Below are 25442 nucleotides of genomic sequence, written 5' to 3'. Positions count from 1 at the left end.
CTTTTTGTACTGGTCACTTGGCATTCTCTTCTCTGGACACTCTTTAGGCATTGCCTGGATTTCCTTTACACAGAGCAGGAATTTCACCTTGGATTCATCAGCTCCAGTATCTCATGTCAGATGCACACTCTATGTGTCAGCTTTCCTCCTACCGCAGTATGGAAGCCAGCTGGTGTTTCTGCAAGAGGAGAGTCTTCGTGGCACTCGGAGTGGGCTGTAGGGTTGATGGGTTCTGGGAAGTCTGAGCTTTCTCCACTTACCTCCTCGTGAAGTTGACTGTGAGAGGTTTTGTCCCTTTGTACCTTGTCTTAAGGCTGTTCTTTACCTAGAAGTGCACATAAACCTCTGTTCCTGAGCAACTCTGTGCGGGTGAACATACTACATGGAGTTACTCAGTACTGCTTCCCAAAATGTGTATGCGACTGAACCTTTTCAGAGACATCAGCCCTCCAGGCACATGAGGTTCGTCCTTTGCTTTGAACACTGGTGGTCAGACAAATAGGGTTTGGCTAACAGCCTAACGAATGAGTTGGAAAAGCTTGAGAAAATGGATTTACATCCATTGAACATTTGGCTTCCTTTGCACTACCAGTGATGCTAGCTTAGGCAGTGGCTATGACTAAGTGCATGTTAGGAAAGAAGTAAAAAAAAACCTTAAATAACTAACAGATTAAGTATCACACTGTTGAGGTAAACAAAGGTATGTAACATCAAGTAACTATTAAAAAAATAAGCTTGTAAGGATCAACACTGAAATTCAGTCTATATGTAATTTGTTATAGAGGAAATTGGACTCTATACGAATATAAGTACTTGGTACAAAATAATTCTGCTGAATAATACTCCAATTCATTTGCTCTTCACCCCTGAAATTTCATGTGCAGGCCTGCTTAAAATCAGCAACAAGTGCAGCTAGTAATGAAATAATTCAAATTTAGTTTATTTTGTTTCGTGATGGACAAATAGAAAATCATTTAACTGTGACTGATTTTGCTCATCCACAGTAGTTGCTCATCTGAAATGCTATGGAAGTTCAATAATTGGAGGTCTGAAATACAGTATTTGACAGATGGTGTGGGTGGTTGTGCCGTTTCTGTGGTAAATATACTTACAAATATAACCATGAGGAAGTTGTCTTCGTTCCTTGACTACTGCAACATATAGCTGGAAAAAGTGACAAACACGACATGAAAAAGGATTTGTGTCTGGTTCTCCATTTTCCTGCTATAAAGAGATTTCTTTTTACTTTATCTGAAATGGAGTTGCTATAAATGCTAAAATATTCTTTCAGTAGCCTTTCTCTTCTTATGTTTCCTTTGAAGGTTTTCCTATAGTGAATTACTTTTGTAATGTCTTACAGCATCAGTTAGAAAGCATTGCGCTTTTTAGATTAAAACAAAGTAGATCTTTGCTAAAGATACATCTGCTGTTAAAAAAATATATTGGAAGCTGGAGAGATGGACAGTCCTGTTGCCCCATGGCTTACTGTTGAAACCTAGAGATAACAAAATGGTGTAAATGGAAATATACTGCATTATCCGATTTTAATATTCCTTTTTATACTCTTTGTATTTTAACAGAAATTACTGATGCCGGTACTAGAGGAACCCAAGATACAATTAAGGGTGTGAAAAGAAAAAAGATTGTGACTGAAAACCATCTTAAAAAAATACCAAAATCGCCTTTGAGGAGCCCTGCCGAAGCCAAGGTTAAGCAAAATGTAGACCCTTCGCCGCTAAAAGCTCTTCCAGATGCCTCTGAACATGCCACGGCACAGGATCACCTACCTGTGCAAAATGGGAATCAATGCATGAAACAAAACGGGGGAGCGCTTAGTAGTGAGAGAAGTGTTGAAACAACCAAATCTGAAACATCCATGCAGACAAAGCTTTCATTGACGCATCAGTCCTTAGATTTGGGTAAACAGGCAGTAAAGGACCCTGATGCAAACCAGCTGAACTCACCAGAGAAGAAGTCTCTTTCAAACTCCTCATCAAGTAAAACAAAGACTGACAGTAATGAATGTATTAATTTTGTTGATTGCAGTACGTCATCCCCATGTACGCGTACTGCATTCGATGTCTTATTAAAAGCTATGGAGCCTGAACTGAACACCTTAGCACAAGAGTGCCCCCCTTATGGGATGCAGATAGAGAAACTGAGACCAAATAAAACTGTAAGCACCTCTTCTAGTCTCACGTCCAATACAATGAGCGTCCAAAATCAGTCGTCTTTGTCACAGCCTCAGTTTGCAGCTGGACCTCACTATTACTCCTGTACATTAAACAATGTGCGTGTAGCAGCAACAGCAAAGACTGGACAAGCACAAGGCCATTCAGTTTCTCATTCACAAGACCTTATCACTAAAACCAGTCAACAAAATCACCAGGTTGTTATGTGTCCAAGTTTCACTAGATCACTGGTACAACAGCAGAGTCAAGAAAACCCCAAGCTCCAGCAGATCTACAGCATAGCAGTAACTTCGTCTGTCGTTCCCACCTCATCTTCCACTGTAACTCAGGTTTTTCCTCAAAACCAGTTAGTAGCTAGCTCGTCTTCACCTTTGTCAATTAGCACATCGAGTTCAACACACTTGTCTATAGGTCCCATGTATAATTCAGCCCAGATAGCATCAGTTGTAAACCATGGTGCAGAACAAATATGTAACCTCTTGAAAGACCAGAAGCCTAAAAAGCTAGGGAAATATGTCTGTGAGTATTGCAATCGGGCCTGTGCCAAGCCCAGTGTTCTCCAAAAGCACATCCGATCCCATACTGGAGAGCGACCGTATCCTTGTGTGACCTGTGGGTTTTCTTTTAAAACCAAAAGCAATCTGTACAAGCACAAAAAATCTCATGCGCATGCTATCAAACTTGGACTTGTCCTACAGCCAGATTCGGGTGGCCTCTTCTTGTCTCATGACTCGGACAAAGCACTTAGCATTCATTCAGATGTGGAAGAAAGCGGTGAAAGTGAAGATGAAGGCACTGCTGATGAAAGACAAGATGATCAAGAACTGGAACCTGCACAAATAGCAGAAGTCATTTCGGCTGCAGAAACGTTGCGGAAAGGAAGCCCTATTCCATTAAGCAACCCGGATTGTGTACCAGGTGACTCTTCATTACGTGATACAGAACCGCAAGTAAGGGCAGCTTTACCAAAAGTAGTAGTTCATCCTGTAAATGTTTCTCCGTTAAGGGCCGATAGCCCAAAAGTAACAGAACCAGCACCTGAGCTTGCTGCAGCACAGAGAAAAGGAGATTTTAAAGTGACCGCTCTTCAGTCAAATTTAACACATACAGCCTCATTCAAGGAGAATGACATAAAGCAACATCAGAAGGTAGAAACGAGCCTATTAGAGGAACAGCTGGGATCTGCAGTAGGAGCGGTGCATGCTCAGCTTCAGAGACAACAGGCAACTGATGGTTCCCAAGACCAGCAAGGAAAATGTCTTTTGAGCCCTAGAAGTTTAGGTAGTACTGATTCTGGTTATTTCTCTCGTTCTGAAAGTGCCGATCAAACAATGAGCCCACCAGCTCCTTTTGTAAGAGGATTGTTGACCTCTGAGAAAGATGCAAATAAAAACCTGCCCAGTGTGCCACGAGCAAGTGGCGTGGTAGGAGCAGTGGTACAAACTGTTTGTGCTGAAAAAAATCTGGTTCTCTCTGGCCAAATGCGACCTCCCATGGCAACAAAAACCCTTGAAGAACGTATCTCAAAGTTAATTTCTGATAATGAAGCTGTTGTGGATGACAAACAGTTAGATAGCGTGAAACCAAGAAGAACGTCTCTTTCGAGAAGAGGAAGTATAGATTCACCAAAATCCTACATATTTAAGGATTCTTTCCAGTTTGATTTAAAGCCCATGGGAAGAAGAACTAGCTCAAGCTCTGATATACCAAAGTCTCCTTTCACGCCCACTGAGAAATCAAAGCAAGTTTTTCTTCTTTCTGTACCATCCCTTGACTGTTTACCTATAACACGAAGTAATTCCATGCCTACTACCAGTTACTCAGCAGTACCTCCAAATGTAATACCTCCCTCTCATCCCCTTCGAGGAAGTCAGTCATTTGATGATAAAATTGGCTCTTTATATGATGATGTTTTTGTATCAGGACCTGCTGCTCCACTGAACCAAGGCGGACATGCTCGGACCCTTGTTAGACAGGCAGCAATAGAAGATTCTTCTACTGGTGAAAGCCAAGTTCTTGGATCGGTGCGATCTGTAGAAGAAAGTTATCTGGGCTGTAATTTATCAAATGAATCTTTATTGCAAAGGAGCAAGTCCCTGGCACAGGGATCAAATTTAGAAAAAACGAAGAAGTCCCCTCAGGTGCGAGGAACAATGTTTGAGTGTGAAACCTGCAGAAACAGATACAGAAAACTGGAAAATTTTGAAAACCACAAGAAATTTTATTGTTCTGAGTTGCATGGACCTAAGACCAAAGCAGCGATCCGAGAGCCTGAGCATAAAACTGTTCCAAACAGTACACAGCCTCAAATTCTACACTACAGAGTCACTACTTCAACTGGCGTCTGGGAGCAGACCCCCCAGATAAGGAAAAGAAGGAAAATGAAAAGTGTTGGTGATGACGATGACCCACAGCAAAATGATACGAGCATACCATCGAAGAACACAGAAGGCCAAAGCAAGCCCGCAAATTCTTCCAGTCTGTCAAAACACAGTGCAACAACAGTGGTAGGATCACAACAGCCAAGCAACCTTCTACTTCAGAGTTCCCAAATTCAGCTTGTGGCTCGAGGCACAGATCAGACTTCTGAGCCAAAGATGGCCCCGCTCATTGAAAAGCAGGCAAGTTCAGCTGTGCAAGAAAAGGTGGAGTTGAAAAGACAAGGGACTGGCATTTCAGTAATACAACACACCAATTCACTCAGCAGAAATAGCTCATTTGAGAAATCAGAGTCGTTTGAAAGAGTATCACCAGTTTCTTCTCAAGAGACCAACAAGGGTGCAAAGCACCGCTCTTTGAATACAATTGTAATCCAAGAGGATAAACACTCTCTTCTGAATACTCCCCAGCATCATCAACCCCTGTCATTAGAAGCACCTAGAGGAGAAATTCAGGGAAGCCAAATAGTTTCTAATGAGAGAAGCACACCACTTCAGCCATCAAGACTTGTGCGCCAGCATAACATCCAGGTCCCTGAAATACTCGTCACAGAAGAACCAGACAGGGACCAAGAAAACCAATGCAGTGATCAGGAAAAGACAGAAAGGTTTAATTGGCCACAACGCAGTGAAACACTGTCAAAATTGCCAACAGAAAAGCTTCCACCAAAGAAGAAAAGAATTCGCTTGGCTGAAATGGAGCATTCATCTGCTGAATCAAGCATGGACTCCACGCTTTCGAGAAGCCTAAGTCGGGAGAGTAGCTTGTCTCATGCCTCCAGTTTCTCGGCTTCACTCGATAAAGATGAAACTTTAAAGGCTGAGAACCCTTCCAAAGCAGAGCCTGTTAGTAAGTCATCAGAATTCCTCATGATTCCCGCTGGCTCGCACGCACTGGCTGTCCCTCATTACCGGGAAATGAGACGTGCCGCCTCGGAGCAAATCAGCTGCACGCAGCCGTCCATGGAGGTTGTGGACTACAGGAGTAAGTCTTTCGACTGTGGAAGCATGTCTCCGTCAAAATCTGCCCCACTCAGAGAGACAGCTGCTCCAAAAGTGTCATCCGCAAATGGAGTTACTGGACATGTGCCTCTGCTAGAGAGGAGGAGGGGGCCATTTGTAAGACAAATATCTTTAAATATTGCTCCAGAAAATCATCAGCCTCAAGGTAAATCAACATCTTCATTTCAGACAGCTCATGCTACGGATGTGCCCACAGTGCCATTGCACAGGCTGCAGACCTCTGGCAAATCTTCAATGGAGTTTCCTTCAAGTACTCAGCATTCGCAGACTCACACCAGGCCTCACTTGGCAATTCAAAATTGTAATTCTGCTAGTCTGTCTTCAGTTCAGCAACCTCTCGATCATGTGTTGAACAATCAAGGACAGCCATCCTTGACTCATCAGCCTTCCCAGATGTCTACTAAAACATCAGCCCAAGGGGAACAAGTGAGCACATACGCACTTTCTTGTCATCCCAATGAAAAAAAGGATTGTTTTGCTCCAAAGTATCAGCTTCAAGTTAAAACATTACATGTAGGTCAACCATACTCTTCTAAATTGCTAAAAAATACTTTATTAACTCAGACCGTTCCAAGGCAAGTTGGGGTTGACCAGAATGCATCCTCCCTTGAATTGCAGGCTAAGCTGTCTGACATGTCTAATCCATACTCTGTGCCTCCTCTAAAGCAAATTGTCCCTAATAATTGCAGCAGTCAAATACATCAGATTCCTCCTTTTGTGGTTCCCGTCCGTATTCACAGCAGTATGCCATCCTATGGTTTTGCAACTGTTACGCCCCTTCCTCACATTTTAGTGACCCAGGATCAGGTAAATCAATCTGTGTGCAAAACAAATGTTGCAACAGTGCCAACACTTGAAGTCAAAACTCAGCTGCCAAAATCTCACAAAGATCATCAGAGGACTTTGCCAAATTCATTTGAATTTGAAAATTCACAACTAGAAAGTGGAACCCGAAATTCACCTTTGTCAAGCTCTTTGAATGTTGTTCAGAAAGTGCCAGTTAGCGGACTTTTCCCTCAACCAGAAGCTACAGCTTCAAGCAAACGAATGCTTTCCCCAGCCAACAGTTTAGATATTGCCATGGAAAAACAGCAAAAACGTGTTAAAGATGAGAGTGGAGCTGCCTGCATGACAGATGCCAGAGCATTGCATTCACTGAACCTTAGATCTAATGACCCTACTAGTAAGCAAAAGAAACCAGTTTTAGTAAGACAGGTTTGCACCACAGAGCCTCTGGAAAATCACCTTTTAGATCCTGATGGTGTTGCGCAGCATGAAGAAAGCAGCAAATCTGGTACTTCAGACCTGCTGTTGCCTGACCATCATTCATCTGACACTGGGGTTTCAGAAACCCTAAAGGAGTCACCAGAATCCGAAGACCTTAAGTCTTCAGCATCACCAGTGTTTGTAGTTAGAAAACCATCTGAATTGTCTCCAGTGAACAATCAGAGTTCTCTTCTGAAGGCTGTAAGTAGCAGTCAAGAAAGAAGGTCCCCAAGTAGCAGTAATGAGAGCAAGCACATCAATAGCCAGGGCCAAGCGAAGCCTGCAACTACATTGTCTGAGATGAATGCAGGAGAAATGCATAGGTTGTCATTTCCAAGCCTCAAGACGACGACAAGTTTTACCTGGTGTTACCTCCTGAAGAGAAAACCATTGCATCTGCTGCAGAACGATCAGAAGATCTCAGCCTATTCTACATGGACCATTAGTCCCAACAATCCTAATCCGCTTGGTTTATCGACAAAGGTAGCTCTCTCCCTCCTTAATTCAAAACAAAAAGTTGAAAAGCCGCTGTACACTCAAGCAAGAACTACTCATCCCAGATCTGATGTATTGGTCTATTCAAGCAAGTGGAAGAACAGCTTAACCAAGGTACTTAAGCTATGCTTGATGTATACTGATTGTTTACAGAGAATTTCCTTTGGAAATCATGGGTTTTTTCATATTTTGGAGAATGGAACATGCCTGGCATGTATAATGTATGTGTTTATTTACTTTAATTATGCTGGATCAAGCTGCTAAAAGATTTTAAGTAATTCCATTAAGAAACCTGTTCATAAGGATTTATCGCTTTTCATGGAAATTAGTTCCTGGATTTAAATCTGAATATGAAGCGTTTATCATGGCAGGAATGTGTTTGGCTGTTTTTTAAACGCAAAGGGTAGAACAAAAATAGTTCTGATACAAATATTTTTTGAACACTGTTAACTTAAAACAGGGTAATTTTAAGATCATAATTGCATTTTCTCCCCTAAAAGTTAGCTGGTATTTTCTGTTATAAAAGAGCGCTCAGCCTGACCAGGTGTCCATGGATACGCCATGAAAACATGTGTCACCATCGCTGATCATCTAACTGGGAGAGGCGCAGTATGCCGTTTCCCTTTCTCCCATTGAGGTTAATCGGTGGTGTGAAATAATGACAAAACCAGCAAAGTTTAAAACAAAATTAACGACTGCCATAAAACTGACAGCGTCTTGGATCAATATGGCTCCAAAGATGGCGTTAAATCTTGCGTGGTGGAAAATAGGCCAGGCAGTGTTTGTGACCCACATAAAGACTACGTCATCCTGGAGGCAGATGTGGCAGAGTGAAGCAGTCACTTGGTAGTTCCTTAGCTCTCTTGGGGCTGCACGTGTGTGATCAGGATTTCACGCCCCAGACAGTTTTGTTATGGACAGGACCAAATCTGTTCTGGTTTGCACTGGATTTGGCATCCCTTAGTGACAGAACCCCCTCTGTGAATGGGTGACGGTGGCTCTTTGCCCTGTAGTATGGCAGCAGGTGTCTGTGTCTGTTTAATCAACCCCGTATGAGTTTTTGTTGTCGCGTCTAGTGAAGCTGTAAAGCTCTCTGAAGCGTACAGCACGGTTTCGCTCTCTTCTTTTCTCTTGCTGTGTATGCTCTCTCTTTGGTGTCCAACTTCTCTTTGGAGCTGGCGAAAACAGGGTATTAGCCATAGACCTCTCTTTCTCCAGAATCCTTCAGGACATAGAAATGGGTTGGTTTTTTTTTGGTCAGAGGTCACCCTGGGATGCTTCTGTGTTTTGCTAAATGTTTTGCTAAGATACAAAGTCATCAGTGAGGGAAAAGAGCAATAGGATGGGCAACTCTCTATAAGAGGGAGAAATAGTTTCAGAGTTACAGGGGAAGTCAGGAGGAGATGCTGGAACAGCTCAGGCCAGAAGAGCATTAGAGTTAAACCTGGTCCTTCTGAAATTAGTGGGAGACTTTGCCAGCGTTTGTATCGGAGGTCAAAACTTTATCTGTGATGTTTTGTGCAGAAAATGCATACAGGCTGCTGAGTTTGTGGTAGTGCCATAACTGAATTGAGTTGCTGCCTGCCGCCTTTGTTTAAACTCATATTGCCTTTTTCAGCCTGCTCCCTCAGACACTTCATGAGATGTTGTACTTCTATAGTGCTAAATTTAAAAAGAAAAAAAAAAAGATTCGAAGATTTAGCTTTTTTCATTGTACATAGTTGAGCGGTTCTTTCTTAGGCAGGTCTCACATCAGTTGTGTCGTTGACTCATGTTTGTTTTATTTTTAAAGAGCAATGTATCAGAAGAAATTCTCTGATAACAAAGCCACTGCCTGCCTCTTGAAGAACAAATTTTGTCTACAAACAAATTCTGTTTAGAATATAAATAATGGAGAATAATATTTGGATAAATATTTTGACAGCACCCTTTTAAACACTCCAGGAGTTATTAAATGCCATAATAGGCAGCTGTCAGGTACATCTACAGTGCTTCTGCCACAAAAGAACCACAGTTACTAATCTTTCTGCAGTCTTTCTTGCTGATGTTTTGAATGAAGCGCAGGAGCATGGTGAAAATGAAAACTTCTTAAGCTCTGCTCACGCCTGATTTACAGGTTTTACTCAGAGCCATTATGAAAGAAGAAAATGCAGCAAAAAAGCACCAATTAAGGTCTAATTGGCATCTCAGATTGTATGAGCAAGGTACAGGATGGCAAAAATTAAAAATTTCAAAGACCTGATGTGACCTAACACCTCCAGAGTTTGTCTGCTTTCCCTTTTAATGACTCAGGCAGTGGGATTTCAGCCACTTTCCGGGATGATAATGATGCCGTTACAATATACCTCTGTATTACCAGTCTCCAGTTAGACCTGGTAATGGAATAGCCGATGCCAACCTGGAAGCTTCCTCACGGAAGCCATGTTTAAACAAAGCAAAAACTGAAATTCCTCATTTGGTTCGTGCCCAGTAATTCTCTATAACCATTTTTTCTGGTTGAGACTGAGGATGGAGAATGTTGGAGGTCCTTTTGAAATTAATATTCCAGTTTAAAAAAAAAAATAACCAGCAACAAAACAAAGCCAACAAACAGGTTAGCAAATAATTCTCAAAAAAAAGGCGATTGATTTTCTGCTTAAAGCTTGGCGGGGTCCTGAGTGCCTTCGGGAACCACAGTTCAGGTTGCAAGTCTCGGGGGGTTGTGTTTGCTCAAGCGGTTTGCACATTTTAACCCTGACTTGACGGAGGGCTTTAAGTGCTGCTATAATCCAATGTATAAATAATAATAAAAATGCAGCACTGTTGTGCCTCCCCTCCTCTCTCACAGCTGTGGCCCTTTCCAGCGTGATTTGGCGTATTCTGCTGGTGGGGCTTTAGCTGCTGATCTTCTCACCAAGATGAGGTGACTTCCTGAACTGTTCCTGGGTTTGCCCCCAGAACTCAGTCGTGTTTACGGAGATCTCACGCTGCTGCATAACTGCTACTAATCACTGTTCCAAAAAAAAAAAAAGGCAATTCTTTCAACAATAGATGCCATGGGAAATGAAGAGACATGTGAACCAAATGCAAACAATAAGGAACCTTGGGACTTTGTTTGCTCGTCACAACTCACTGCTCAGAGGCAATAGGTGAAGTTGCCACGTTCCAGTGATTCAGAGAACAAACCACAAAATGTTATTGTGAAAGAAGCTCCTGGAATGAGTACAGCACGTTAAAATGTAACAGGAGGTTCACCTGCTTGGAAAAGGCTTATTTTATCTCCCAACTCTTTGGATTTTATTGTTCTGTTTATTATTATTTTTTCCCATCTTTCCTCACCTGAAGTCATTGGTTTTGTACCAGGAGCCGTTTCTCAAGCCCTGGCATAGATCTTGGCACCCCTCTCTGAAGCAAATCGGTAATGCGTGCAGGGTGAGGATTTTCAGGCAAAAATAAGGCTGAAGAATGGAAACTTTCTCCTAACTGGAAAGCTTTCCTTTCTTGTTGTGCCACAACAGTCCAGCTCACCACTGGAAAGTACTTAAATGCAGAGGATTTTTATGTGTAAACTAGTAAAAGTTTAAAGATATTAAAAATATTTTCCTCAAGTGGCTCTGTGCCAATGGGAAAAATGTTTAATGAATATTATAATCTGAAATTCATAACTTTGATGATTCAGGCTGTGAGCATGGTTTTTTCCAAGGGATGTTGTTAAGTACCAGAAGTATCTATTGAACTCTGGTCTCTGGGCAGCCCTAATAGCAGTTTTTTTCCAGTTTTATACCAGTAATTGAAGACAGTGGAGTTAAACTGGAGCAGAACAAGTAAAGCAGAAATGAATCACGGTCCTTGTCTCCATGGGAGAAGAGAGAGAAGACTGTGTTAGAAAAAGGCATAAGTAATCATGGAGAGGAACATCTTACAGCACTGCCGGTTTTCTGCACTTTCCACCAGTATGTGTGGGGTTTTGGGGTTTTTAGGTGAGGTACAGTTAAAGATTTCCACACAAGAAACTCGTGCTCCTTAGAAACTGGCTGCTCTTAAGGATTTACAGAGGACCCAAGTTCTCTTGAGCATCAATTTGGAATTTTTCATAGAAACTACAAAAGATGCTTTTTCTCGTTGTTGGTGAGCATTCCTGTATATTTCTGTGACAGAAACACAGTGTTTCTCTTAGAGCATCTCTGCGATAGCAGCATTTTGCATGTTTAAGACACTGAAACAACTGCTAAAAGAGCATATAACCAGCAAATTTAAGCGCATCAGTAGGAGGTAGATAGTAATTTGAACACCTATGTTAGGCAGTCTTTGTACATAAATACGTGTGTGTTAAAAAAAGAAGCTGGGGGGAGAATCCTGAGGTATTTGGCCTTTTGTTAGTTTTTGCACTCTAGGTGCTTTTGTGAATATACAATATATTATAATGCTGTTTCACGGTAGTTTGACTAACAAAGTGGGCCAAATACTTCTAGAATCTTGCTTTTTCCTTTATCTTTTTATTATTGAAATTTGAATCTGGAAGGAATACTTAGTATTTAGGTTTGAAAAATCAGACACTTACAGATTGCATTATTCCAGCTGCTGGGAATATTTGTGTGGTATTGGGTTTACTGTATGTATTCTGTATTTTCCACTGCTCTTTTCTTGTTAAATTACAAATGTCACCCTGTTACTCTTTGTTTGCAGTGGAAACAAAAGCAATTCACGTGGCAGTTAGTGGATAGGAACTACAACGTGCCCGAGTTGCAGTTACTGGAGCAGGCTCCGCTTCTGATACTTCTCATCCAGAACATCATCTTTCACCTTGAGTAAATGCTGTTAAAACATGCAGGGTGGAATTTCTTTCTTCCTACACACAGGCAGAGTTGTCATGTATGCTTTGGTGGAACTGCTCAGATATTTGAAAATCCAGCCCAAATCAATCAGAGGGCTGCATGGAGGCATACAGATTGGAGTAGCACTTCCAGCCTGTGCGCATTCCTTGGGTTCTGAATGGAATAGGAAGATGCTTTTGCTCTGATCTGTGTTAATTCCTCATCAGGTGGGAAGTAAAGGCGGTAGCCGAGACTGCATGGAGGGCCATGGACAAGAACCGGGTGCCAGAATGATGTCACCCTTCAATATATGTAACGACCAGTGTAATTCATCAGTCACTTTAAGTCAGACAGTGAAGTCATTCCTCTTGCCAAAAATTCACAAGCTTACAGCATTAAATTTTATAATGAGTCGAAAACATAAGGCCAGACTTATTTTTTTCCTTTCATCATTTTATTCACTTATCAATATGAGCAAGTGTGGTAAGTGTGCCAGCTACGTGGGTAGAACAGTTTATAAATACAGCAGTAATAATTGCTGGCTAATTAGATCATTCCTTCATTGTTGCCCATTTTATAAATATCCTAGACTTGCAAGGAGCAGATTTTAATTGGCAAATGTTGGGGGAACTCATCCTCCTTTAAAAAAAAAAAAAAAATGATTCCTTAATTAATAATCAGGGGAAATGGAGAAACGTATTTTTGTTCTGCTAGACAACTGGTATGCCTTTTCCTTGTAATTTGGTCTGGCAGTGGGAATTAAGTGTGGAGCCCTGCTTTGGAAGGGTTCCACAGCCCCTGTTAATAACTTCGCCAAATTGGGAACAGTCAATTTCCACACCGAAACAGGTACATTTTTTGAAAAATATTAGCAATCAGAAGTGTTACCTGTTAGCATCTCCCTTTGGTGTACACTCCTCCTTCCCACCCTTCTCCTCTTCGCTGGGCCACGGGAAGGCAGCTCCTGCGAGCCATGAGGCGCTGCTGGTTCGTGGATCAGTGGGTGAGACCCAAGACCCACAGCCATGGGATGGGGAGCAGGCAGGGAAGTTCTTCCCTCCCCTGCCCCTGCCCTGTTGTGGTAGATACCAGGCAGCTGGAGCTGGGGATGTGCTGCTGAAACATCCGGACTTGAGCAGATAGCTGGCTGTGCACTAAAGCTTCCCCCTTTTTTTGTCAATTTGTGGGGGCAGTGTATCATGCAGCTGCAGAGCCCTGTCTGTATGGTCCAGATGTCATGTCAAGGGCAGAGGAGCGCAGCTGTAGCTGTTCAAGAAGCAACTGGGTTTGATTGTGAGCATCTTTGCTCTGCAGAAGGCTTCCTGTGAGCTAAGACATGTTGCCTTCACCTTCCCTGAAGAAGGAAGAGGCATCGCTTACTGTAGATTCAAAGCACTCCTGGTTTCCTACAGTGCCATAATCTCCTTGCAATTTGCCGGTCCACAAATAGTCAATGCATAGTAGAGAAGAAGTTTAGCAAAAGATATTTCATTTCATGTATCTTAACTTTTTCAAAAATCAGTTATTATAATTGTGGCTTTTAACATGCTTTTATTCATCATAACTTACAGGTTTGAATGGCATATGAAAGATACTAATTTTAATGATGTGCATATCTCATTTTCTTTCAGCGAGCATTAAATAGAAAAAAATTGACTGCAACTGAATTCAGCAATAAGGAAAACTCTGAATCAAGCACTGAGCATGATAAAGAAAACTCATTTATCAAAACTGAACCAAGAAGAGTTAAAATATTTGATGGAGGGCAAGTATTGTATTTTGTATACTAGGTATCTTTGGGAAGATGTTTTTTCCTTGATTCTAGGCTTTGCAGATATCTTGCTTCCTGTTTGATTTATTTTAAACAACAGTTCCCATACTGTGGTCTGTGGATGTTGGTTTATGTTTCCAAGAAAAATGGAAAGTTGTCAGAAGCATGGAGCCATGAGAGTTACGAGGAAGGGTAATGAAATAAAGAACACTAGGCAGTGCAATTTTTTTTTTTTTTTTTCCAAAGGATGAACATCAGTCATCAGTAAAGGCAGCTAGATACAGCCATAGATCTAAATTCTTTTCCTGTAGTTCTCTTATGTGATAAATAATGCCTATTCTGCAGTAAGGTTGTGTAACTGTAGCCGGAGAGGATATAATCCAGGGGTGATGCTGCAGCGTGCGGTACAGTCGCTGTCTGGCAGTTAGCTGTGGCACACAGCACACGCAGGCTGGAGATCTCCTGATTTGAAAAGTGCCATGGAAATATTTACTGAGAGTCCTCATCCGTTCACTGTAATACATTAAATTGGTTGCCTGATATGAATAACAGTTGCTTTAGCCACAGTGTAGTGTTATGTACAACATCTTATAAACTCGATTTTTTTTTTTAGTGGAAAAGTGCTAGTGACCCTTCTAAAAATTTTGAGCACAAATGGTGCATATTTTGTTACTGCCGTAAATGGTGATGAGCTCTAGGACTTTCCATTTATTAGTTCTCAGTTTCAATCCATTCTAGGCCAGCAGTTAAGCCATGACCAGCTGCCCAGGTAAAACATTGCTATGTATCTCTGGTCAGATCCAGAGGTTGCAGGGACCAGTTCCCAAAAGCTAGGCACTATCTTTGGCATTTCTGAGCCGAGACGTGAAGGGTGTAATTGGATCTGAATGACTTTTTCCATCTAGAGGCAGTCCCGGTACGCTGAGCCTGGAGCACATTGATACAGAATTTTAAAGACTTTCCCATTGTGGTAACTAATGTTGTTCATTTTCTGCATCCAGTGCAGAGCCCGAAAGATGCTCTTTTCAGGCTTCCTTATGGTGGCCAAACTGACTTCCAAGAACGGACACTTTTTAAAAGTATGTTCCTGTGTTGCGAAGAGGAAATTTGAAATCTTGAAATGCTTAGTATCAATCAGCACCTGTATTAAAAAAGATATGCCATTATTGCTAAACAAGTCCATGATTATCTAGTGAAAAGTCTAGATACATTATTTCTTTTTTTTTTAAGTCATTCACTTTCATATAATATAATCTTAAAAATTCTGGTAGGTTGTGGTTTCTAACTAGAATAATTTTCCCATTACGACGAATTGCCTTACTCTTTTGGTACTGTTACTAGGTACAAGTCAAATGAAGACTATGTATATGTTCGGGGGAGAGGGAGAGGGAAGTACATCTGTGAAGAATGTGGAATACGTTGCAAGAAACCTAGCATGCTGAAGAAGCATATTCGCACACATACGGATGTCCGTCCTTACCATTGCAATTACTGCAACTTTTCCTTCAAAACTAAAGGTAGGGGAACTTTTCCGTGTACATTTTCCCCCTTTTCTGTTTCTATTTTAAAGTATAATTCTTCTCACGTTTGACTGTTCATAAGCTAAAGAAGTTGCCTCTCTGTGGAGTTTTATTGTCTAATGCTTCAAATATTTGTAGTTTCCTTCTTTTTTTTTTTTTTTTTTGTCTTCTGTATGTTTATTTAGATAATCCCATCTTTGTATAACTGAACTGTGTGGCATGCCACCGTAGGTGAGAAATTGGAGTGGAAGAGGGTAACCATATGGGAGTATAATGAAAGTTAGGTGAAGATAAGTGAGCTGGCTAGCTGCTCATCCTAGGTAGGGATGGGAACACAGAATTTTAAGTCCCTAGCAGTGATCTTTTGGAGGTATGACATTGACATCTATTGTACTCCTGTTGGCACTCAAGTAATTGCTCCAGGAAAGAAACTGGCCTTTATTAAATTACGATATTAAAATGTTTTTTATACCCTTGAGGAATAAAGTTCACTTTCCACTTGACCTTCTAAGACCCAAAGATGGACCCCTGCATTTAAAGCCTGTTTACAGCAGGTACTTAAATGCATGCTAGTTTAAGCAGGCGGTTTATTAAAAAGTGGTAGACCAGGAGTCAAAATAAGTGAAACAGACAGGAGCGGTTCACAGCTAAAATACTTTCAGCAAAAAAATTTTTAAAGGGTAACATTTTTCTTGGCTTTGAACATCATTTAGCAATAATCCCCTCCAGCTGTAACCTCAGAAACATTTGTATTTTTAGTGGATTCGAGACCACTCAGCAGTTGGTTGGAAAACTTCCAAGAAATAACCCAGTGCTGCAGAAAGTGGGATGGATAGTCTTTAGATGTGTCAAAACCTATCGCTGCATCCTGTCACACCAGGTCATCGTGTTGCCTTTAAGATGAAATGCCGGAGTGTGAACCCAATAAATTCTGACTATGGTTTTTTTTGCAGAGTAGGCTGGTTTCAGTTGTAGCAGATACTCCTATTGGTTTCCTCTTCTGCAGTTGCTATGCCCAGCTGTTGCCACTACTGCTGGCAGAGTCAGTCATGCAGTTGAGTGCTTGATGTTTGGTAAACCAGCCTTCCTGAAAGAACAGCGTAGCCAGTAACTTCATACAATATGTAAAGCTGGGAAATTTGCTATTTGTGAATCAATATAGTCATATAGCTTCATAACAATTGTTTCAAAATTTGGAGTGAATTCCTAACTTCATTTTGAAGCAGGGATAAAGTACTCCATAACCACAGAAGAGTCACCATTTCACCTACTGTAACTTCTTCCATTCGAATGCCTCAAGGAAACAGGTTTTTGAGAGACAATAGGTAATTTAAGTAAGTGAGCAATTACTTGTAATAATATCCACACAAATGTCATCATTTACAGATCCTTGATCCACTCTTAACCTTTTCTTGATGATATTTGCTATATTTTCTTTTCAAAGGAGAAGGGGAGAGCAGCCTGTGGGGCTTCTCAGCAGTTACGCATTCACCTTTGAGATTCAGATCGAGCATGTTCATGCTCTGACGTTGAATAAAAGTAATCTGTTTGTTTAGGTCAACACTGAAAATGATTACACTAAAAGTAGAATCTATCAAATACTAAAGGAGTTGCAAGATATGAACTTCAGTTTCACATGGTAGTTTTCTGTCAGCATGACTTTGAAGACTGAATCAGCCTTTTTTATACTTTGCTGTAAACAAATGAGGGATCTTTTACACCAGTGCAAAATACATCATCACCTAGGATTTACATCCTATTCTATTTTATCTCAGCAAAGAACTTCATGAAATGTAGCCAGAGAACCAGTAGCATCAGGATGGTGAATGCTACTGCCACAGCCCTTGACAGCTTGCATAGAGTGGCTAGGTGCTATCACGTGTGAAATCAAATTATATAGGTGGTTATAAATGTAGCTGAATAAGACACAGACAGGTTGAGCGTGTGTTTGTATATATTTGTGTAGTCACAGAGCAGTTATTTTTTTTCATTTTTTTCTTAAGGAAATTTAACAAAACATATGAAGTCAAAGGCACATAGCAAGAAATGCATGGATTTGGGAGTCTCAGTAGGCTTAATAGATGACCAGGATGGAGAAGAAGAATTTGGTAAGAAATAAAAATCTTCTTTCTTTACTACATTTTTGTATTTATTTTGTCATCCCAGTTTCTTACCCTTTCTCTTCCAAAGCTTTTAAATTCTTGTACAGGGAGAGATAAAAATCTAGAAGCTAGTCCAAGTGAATAAGAAATACTGGAAAAACGTTCACTAAAATAAATGAGAAACATATGCTAGAGATAAATTGCTGCTGAATTTTTTTACAAAGTCTTATGCAGTTTATCAGTTTCACAGATAAATATGACAAGACTGAAAATACCAGAAAAACAGCTGCTTGCCTAGGGAAAAGAAAATGTAGTCAAATGTAGTGTTTCTTTGAAAATAGTTGTGCATGAAATTGTCAAAGTTTTGAGATGCACTTTTCATAAAAATTATATCACTAACATGCCACTCGAATCACAAATACATTGCTGAGTGCTTTGCAAGGAGGCTAATCATCTTCCAGTGCAGAGTTCTGTCCTCCTTCACAAATAATTGGGCATAAATCAGCAGAGAGAGAACATTTTAAAATTATGAACATTATTCATCTTGACCTGTTCTACTTCTCCATTAGTGAAGAGAGTGTTATCAAAATGAATGTATTTGCTAATAATTGGAATTCTGCACTTCCCGCATCCGGAGACAGCTCTGCTGAAGAAGAGATGAGATTGAGGACAGTCAAAGAGGGCCAAACCAGGTTCATGTGGGTTTTGCTCAGCAGGATAAGAAAAATATAGCTACGCCAGGCGCAGTGAGATGTAGAAGAGGATTGTGCATTAGGACTCTGTTCCGGATCTTGGCGTGTCTCAGCGCAGTGGTAGCATTTTCTCCTTCCTCCTATTTTTCAGCAGGGAGATGAGTCCAGCTGCCTTGCCTTGTTGTATTTTTCTTCTTTCGGTGGAATAGTGTATTAGATTGCAGATGAGGTTTTGAGAAAAGAAAGCAGTGGGGATCTTTATTTAAGCAGTAAAGGGCAAGAAAGATGAATGCACTTGCTCCCATATGACAACCGCTAGCAGAATAAACGAATCAGCTTGAATCTAATTCTAAATAATGCTGGGAATATGACTCAGCTGGTGTGATTCAGTGGTGCGCTAGGTACAGAAACCTGCATTTTCCCTTTTTTGGCATTCTTCGAAATATTCATTTTTAGTAAGCTAAAAACATGTCCCTCTTTGCGATTTGAGGTACCAAATAAATAACACAGAAGATAAGCGGCAGTACAAATTACCGTCCTTTTCTCACAGAGGAACAGTTTTCGTTAACATTTTCAGCCTTCACACGAAAGAAAAATCATCGCAACTTTTTTTAAGAAACGTTCTGTATCTTTTGACATTTTATTTAGTTTTATAAAGTACAACTGAACAGGTATTTCCATTTAGTAGGAACTGAAAACATTTTATTGATCGGTAAATCGATATTCCCAATAGCTTACATTAAAAACTGCATTTGTGGCTCTAATGTAATGAGAAATGTTGCAAACGTTAACAGAGTTGTCAGTAACACCCGGTAGAAGTAATCCATTTCAAACGTTTGTTGAAAGATTGCTTTTCTTTGGCTCTAAGACTATTTAACTGGGAGAGAGAGAGATTCTCTCTTTTCACACACGACGTACAGGCGTGTGTAACCATAGGTTGAATATATTATATAGTGCCTTAAATGCATTATTTGTTTTAGCACAGTAATTATTTAATAAAATAAATATTCTATTTTGGAAAAAAAGGCAAGACAAACATTCAGCAAGATATGCTACATAATCCATTCAGTTTTTCCAGAAATTTAATTTTAAGACCAGAACTCTTTTGGTTTTGGGGTTTTTTTTTAATTTCATTTTCAGAATAGAGCAGGTAGCGCTTCCTTCTTTAACTAAGAACCCCAAAACAAAAAAAGAACTTGGTGATAAAATCCCTACCTTCTCTAAATGATCTGACTCAGGTAGCCATAGCAAAACCAGCTGTGCATCACAAAGCTCGGCACAGAGGACCCATCCAAGGAGCAGGGTAATTAAGGCCGTGATAGACACGCGTTTGCTGCAGCCAAACCAGTCTGGTCTCCCCAGCTGCTGCATAACACAGGGCATTTACAGTTATCCATGTAAATTCAGTGAGTAACTGTACGCTCTAAAAGTGTGACTTTATCTCTCAGCTCACCTCGCCACACTTGCGGGTATTTCTCATGATAGTTCAGTAACTCGCGTGTTGGCCTGTTTTTAGGGCATAGTCGAGGGGGGGAGAAAAAGCGTGAACTATTTGCATACGTGCTTTTTTAAAATAAAAGTGGTTCTGTTGCCCTCTCCGAAGTCCTGTACATGCTAATTTTTTGTTTATGTTTGAATGTGATTGAATACACTTCTTTTTTCGAGGTGTCTAGGCGGTCTCAGTTGACAAAGTGACTTTGACCACCTCGTTGGCTGCCCTTTCCCCAGGGCAGCACAGCAGAGCTGACGTGTGGGCCAGCACCCCTCGTGCTGGCCCTGCCAGCAGCATGTTGCCCACATAGGAACATGTGATGGGCCTTGGGGACTGAGATGCGCTCATGGTGTTCCATCTTTTGGCCCTTTCAACCCTCTTTCCTTTAATGTGCGTTGCTGGAGAGTTTGTGTCGCGTATCCCTTTGGTGCTTTAAAACATCTTTACACACGTACATTTTTTTACTTCAGGAGTTGTGTGGTTGTTAAAAATGATCTTTCTCTTTGAGCCAGTGGTCTGCCCAGTCCCATCTCTTTCCTCAGTTGGAAGGCAATGTGAGATGATGTAAGAGGAAGGTGCAGAAAATCTGATAAGAAATAATTATGACCTCGGAAAAAAAATTTCTTCCTCCTGTAGGCCACATGAGATTGGGCTGTTTCCTGACCCGTAGAATGTCTGTCGGTCTCTGCCTAATTTGTTATCTGAACATTTGGAATACTGATTATTATGGCAATAAAAACATCTACACCTTTGCTTAAAACAACTAAACTGTATGTCTTCCATCAGACTTCGAATTAGAGAATTAGCCAGAAACTTAACAAAGCCACCAGACTTTTATTTACTAAGGCATTTGCTGGTTCTAACTTTAGGTAGTTTTTTTTTTAAAGCACAGGCAATCACAATTAATTAAAACATAATTTTTTAGATTCATGTGAGAAGTCAGCTTTGACTTGGTAGCAGTACAGATGAAGAGTACCTGCAGATTGAATAAGGAGTGCAAAATCGTGAACAATCCTGAACGCAGGCATGCGTGCACACACAGGCACACACGTACAGAGCCTGTTTTTTTCCAGTAATTTGAGAAGCTGAAATGTTGTTGTGCTGTAGCACCTAGGGGAAAAAAAAAATGAAAGAGATGCTCTCTAGCTGTCTGAGAATATATGTGATCAGAGCTTTTAACATAGCATTCTTTGTATTTGGACTTGTCATCATTTTGGTATTAGTAAATACTTTCTGGCCTGGCTTTTTGTATTCAAACCCGTCCCCTCATCCATTTATCTTTCATCTTCTGCTCTGTGGAATGTTCTTGTCACCAAAATACAGGGTTACAATGTAAGGAATGTTAATATCTGAATTAAATTGTCAGACGAGGTGAACTGTTTAGTGTGACGGACTGCAACTGGGGGTGTCCTCTTTGGCCATGCTGACCCAATATTTTGCTATGCAGTTTTAAAAGCAACAATAATTTGTCTTCACATTAAAACAGTTACGAACTTTAAACCTGTAATATTTCATCTGTAAGGAAATGTATGAATGGAATGGTATGCCTGAGTAAACTTGCACAAGATAGTTACTTAATAATGAGATCAGTATATGGGCACAACTTATTTAAATGGTCTCCATGGAGAAATTTCATCCCAAAATATTCATTACTTTACCAGTGAAAAGACATAATTGTAAGTTTCAGATATGTATTTTCATATATGCATATATATACACACACATATATATATATTTTTAAAAAACACTTTCATTTTCTGCAGTATTAAATAAGCCCTTCTAAAGATACAATGGTTCTAAGTTAATTAGCTATATATTACTTATAGTAGATATTAAGTGAGTTTCCATGGCTCTTCATTAGCTTAATCATGACTCAGTCTGTGTTTTCACTGCACCCACATATTAAGGAGCAAAAATAAATGAAAATCCTTGCAATAATATCCTCCTTTTGCAAATAGAATGGAAGGCTGGTTCTATATAACTTACACAAAATATTTGTTAACTGGTTTGTTTTTTAGTGGGTTTTTTTTTGTTTTTGTTTTTGTTTTTTTTTGTTTTTTTTTGTTTTTGTTTTTTTTTTAATGTGAGCATCTGATCTTCGACTAGATGTGCATTAAGCATGCCTGAGCCCTACACCTACCGCCTGGGAGTAGAGTAGCTAATGCTAGGGTTGACTTACAATGTAGAGGTTACCCAGGAAGGCTTAGGTGTAAATAATCTCTTTAAAGAAACAGAGGTCACTCTTACTTGTTTGGTTAGTTTATTTTGTTACTTTCCATACTTATAGGAATGAAAGTCAAAAGCCCACAGTGGGTTGGTTTTTTTCCCTCATTTCTGAGGAGCACTGGGTATTACCAGTCTGAATTTATCCCAGTAGATGTCACTGTGAGTCCTGCTTGATGATGATGAGCAGTGGACAGCAGCTGAAGCAAGACTGAAATCAGTCAAGTGAAGCCTATGGACAGACTCAGAAAGACAAGGAGACAGCAAGTTTGGGTACAAATGCTAGTGTGGTTTCACACTACTATGTTTACCCTTGCTTTTACAAATTTGTTTGAATGGTTGTGGAACAGTCTATTGCAAGACTAAAGCAACAGGTAAAAGGCAAGTCTGATCTTGTGATTGCTTAGCAAAATAGAGAGGTGATGACTTCATTAATTTCAAGTTTATGATAATATGATGACATACTAAAAATATTTCTACCTTTATTACCATAGTATATATTTTTTTCTTGAGTGTGATGGAGAATATAAAATACAGAACAGATGCTTTATTTCTAAATGCTTCTATGTAGATACTGTGCTTCTAAATGCTTTTATGTAGATACTAATGCATAAATGAAGATACTTCCACAATTTGAGGTGACAAACACTGCTTTGAATTACTCGGGTGCTAAAAGCCAATAAATTTAGTAAATGTAAATTTAGATGGGAATAGGCAGTGAACAGACCAACACATACTTAGTGAGCTATGTCCTTAATCTGTAAGTAGAGCTAATAGTGATACCCATAGTTATCTATGTGACTGTCTGTTTGCTTACAGACGTCTAAAACTTCATCAGTCTGGACTTACATATTTTCAGGTCTTTCTTGTCTTCCTGCCAATGAAGGAATGAAAATGAACATTTTGCTCTTTATGTGAAAATATACCTCAAGTGTTACAAGCAAATACAATTAAGTTGTAAGCCGTTGAACTTGATCACTGGATGTGGTGCAGAAATTGCTAAGTCTGTAGCAGGGTCTGATAAGTCAGGTCATGTAATGGACTAATTGGTGATAATATCGCAATTAAAAGCTGTAAGCTGAGATTCTGAAGAGCCTTTCTTTTGGTACTTTGCAGTATGACGCTAATTAGATAACCATTGTTAAAACCGTGTACAGTAAGGATTCCTGTAGGAAAAAAAAACCTTTTAAAATAAAGAACTTAAAATACATAGAGAGCCCTATTTCAGTTACCTAATTCATAGCATCACAACTGGAAAAAGCAGTTCATGGACTTACCAGCCCCAGGCACTTCACTGATGGACATATTGGGATGCTCCTAAGACCAGCTAATGCTGTTGTGCTAAAGAACTTGAAGCTTTTTTTTTTTTCCCTGCTTTGAGGTAAAATGTCAGTGTAACAGAGCCTTAGCCAGCAAGCTCATCAACACCACAAACACAATACAGAGCTGATTAACTAACTGAAGACTAACAACAAAATAAATGGACTAAGATGATTTTTGCCTATGATTTGTATACACTTACTTCAACACATATACCTTCGTTTCCAGGTGTTCCTAATTTTTGCAGAGTTCATGTCTGTAGCCAAAAGTTCCAGGTTCTCCTGTGAAGTCCAGGAAGAAGAAGGTCTTTCTAAGGGTTTGAAAGAAAAGATTGCAGCACTTGACAGAGGGGGAGAGACATTTCCTACTCTTCCAAAAACACTCTTTATAAAAAATTGAAGCAATCTTGAACAGTCTTTCTTTAAAATGGCAAGAGTTAGAAATTTGAAAGTAGCTTTCATAAAGCCTTCACTTAATAGTGTTAAACTTCTTTCCTGTTTTCTTTTTTTCTTAAAAACCTGTGAACTTTCATGCCAAAAGCCATTTCCCCATATGCTAGTGGCCTTTAAATTTATGACACATCCTTCATTCTAAAGTATCCCACACTGCCTTACAACCTCATACAATGTTAAACATAGAAGTAATTTTGTTCCCTTTGGAAATTGAGTCAGTTCTAGTTATATATATATCAGCTACATAAGCATATGGTTATAATTGTGCATAGTTTAAGATAGGAAGTGAAGAATTATTTTTTCCCCAATTAAAACTGCAAGGGAGCTTTAGTAGGCAGCGTACTGTTACTAAAATGGATCAGGGCCAATACTACTTGGTTAACAAGACAGTGCTTGGAAAAAAATCTTTCACCACAAGGAGTGGTCGCAGCTTCAGCTCGATGCCTCATTCAGAGAAGAGCCATACATGCCTGGGTCTTCTGCCACTTAAAACCCCAGCATCCTCTCGCGACACCACTGATTTACAATGATGCTTAATGGTATCGCTGATTATGAAAGCTTGGGCACCTCTTGTTTCAGTAAACATGCACGCAGGTATAAAAGCCAGAGCAGAGTGTTGTTTTTTGCATTGCCAGAGCAAGCAAGTCAGGAATGTTGATTTTTTATTTTTTTTTTTCATCTGACATTGTGAAGCGGTGTGGGAGTAAGGGAACCACATTCATCGCTGTCACCTCGCCTACACTGCAGGCTCTGGCTCCAGGTAACCACACTTAAATAGAAGCTGGCAAATGCACAAAGGGTGGAGGTAAACAGGGGAACAATGGAGGGAAATGATATCCACGGAGTCCTACATGTAAGGAATCTGTGTCCCACACATGGTCCCCCTCTCCCTTTCCATGGTTTTATTCTAGGAGGCTAAGGCGTATGCAGAAAATGTCTACATAAGCAGCACTTGCTAGTAAATCCTGTAGTGTTTTTAAAAGTTGGTTTGAAAAAAAGATAATTTCTTATTATAAATTAGGGTATTGTTTGAAGCATATGTTTTTCCTTGCTTTAAAAATGTGACAAGTCAGTCTCATCACTTCAACTAGTTTCTCTCGCCAGTGGCGACAGTCATTTGTGACTGACATCAACTTTCATAGCAAATGTGATTCATGTGGAGAGAGGGAGAAAAAAAGAAACAGTAGGGTTTACCAGAGAATAGTTAGATGATGTTGGTGAAGAAACCAGAATTAAAGAGACAGTCCAGACTGAAACCTGAGACTTTGCAATGCCCCATGCATTATTGTAGAGTTGCAGGAAATGCATCAGTCATTCTTTAGACGTAACACGTGGAGAAGTCTGAGAGATCTGTTACAGAGGCACTGAGGGAAGTTATTTCCCACCAGAAATGTAACATATGTAGAGTTTCTAACATTTTAAATTTGCTGGCTTTGCAAATTAATGATAAAGAAACACTGTGTGAGTGAAGAAGAGAAGTGACAGAAGTATAGGAAAAAAAGAAAAGTTGAATAACTCCATGTGATTTTGTTAATATTTTTAACAATCTTACTTGCTGTATTGTTGCAATGGACCTTACTAAATTAATTTTTCCAATAAAATATATATATATTTTTAACAGCTTTGTCTGTAGATGAAAATTATAAATGAAGACTATTTAAAA

The 25442-nt window shown here is 40.0% G+C and overlaps 1 protein-coding gene across 1 annotated transcript in view; it reads left to right on the top strand.

The window, feature by feature from the left end:
* The window catches only part of HIVEP1 (HIVEP zinc finger 1), a 125499-nt gene that overhangs the window by 93532 nt on the left and 6525 nt on the right, over nt 1-25442 (top strand). Inside the window, exons 5-8 of the mRNA XM_086741478.1 lie at nt 1581-7528; nt 13839-13972; nt 15320-15495; nt 17502-17606. Of these exons, the coding sequence (XP_086597604.1) occupies nt 1581-7528; nt 13839-13972; nt 15320-15495; nt 17502-17606 (6363 nt within the window). The remainder of the gene's footprint in view (nt 1-1580; nt 7529-13838; nt 13973-15319; nt 15496-17501; nt 17607-25442) is intronic.

The sequence above is a fragment of the Chlamydotis macqueenii genome, chromosome 2 (assembly GCF_036417535.1).
Source record: "Chlamydotis macqueenii isolate bChlMac1 chromosome 2, bChlMac1.mat, whole genome shotgun sequence".
In the NCBI taxonomy this organism is placed as follows: Eukaryota; Metazoa; Chordata; class Aves; order Otidiformes; family Otididae; genus Chlamydotis; species Chlamydotis macqueenii.
Note: the sequence above shows the minus strand (reverse complement) of the source record. Positions and strands in the feature narration are given on the sequence as shown.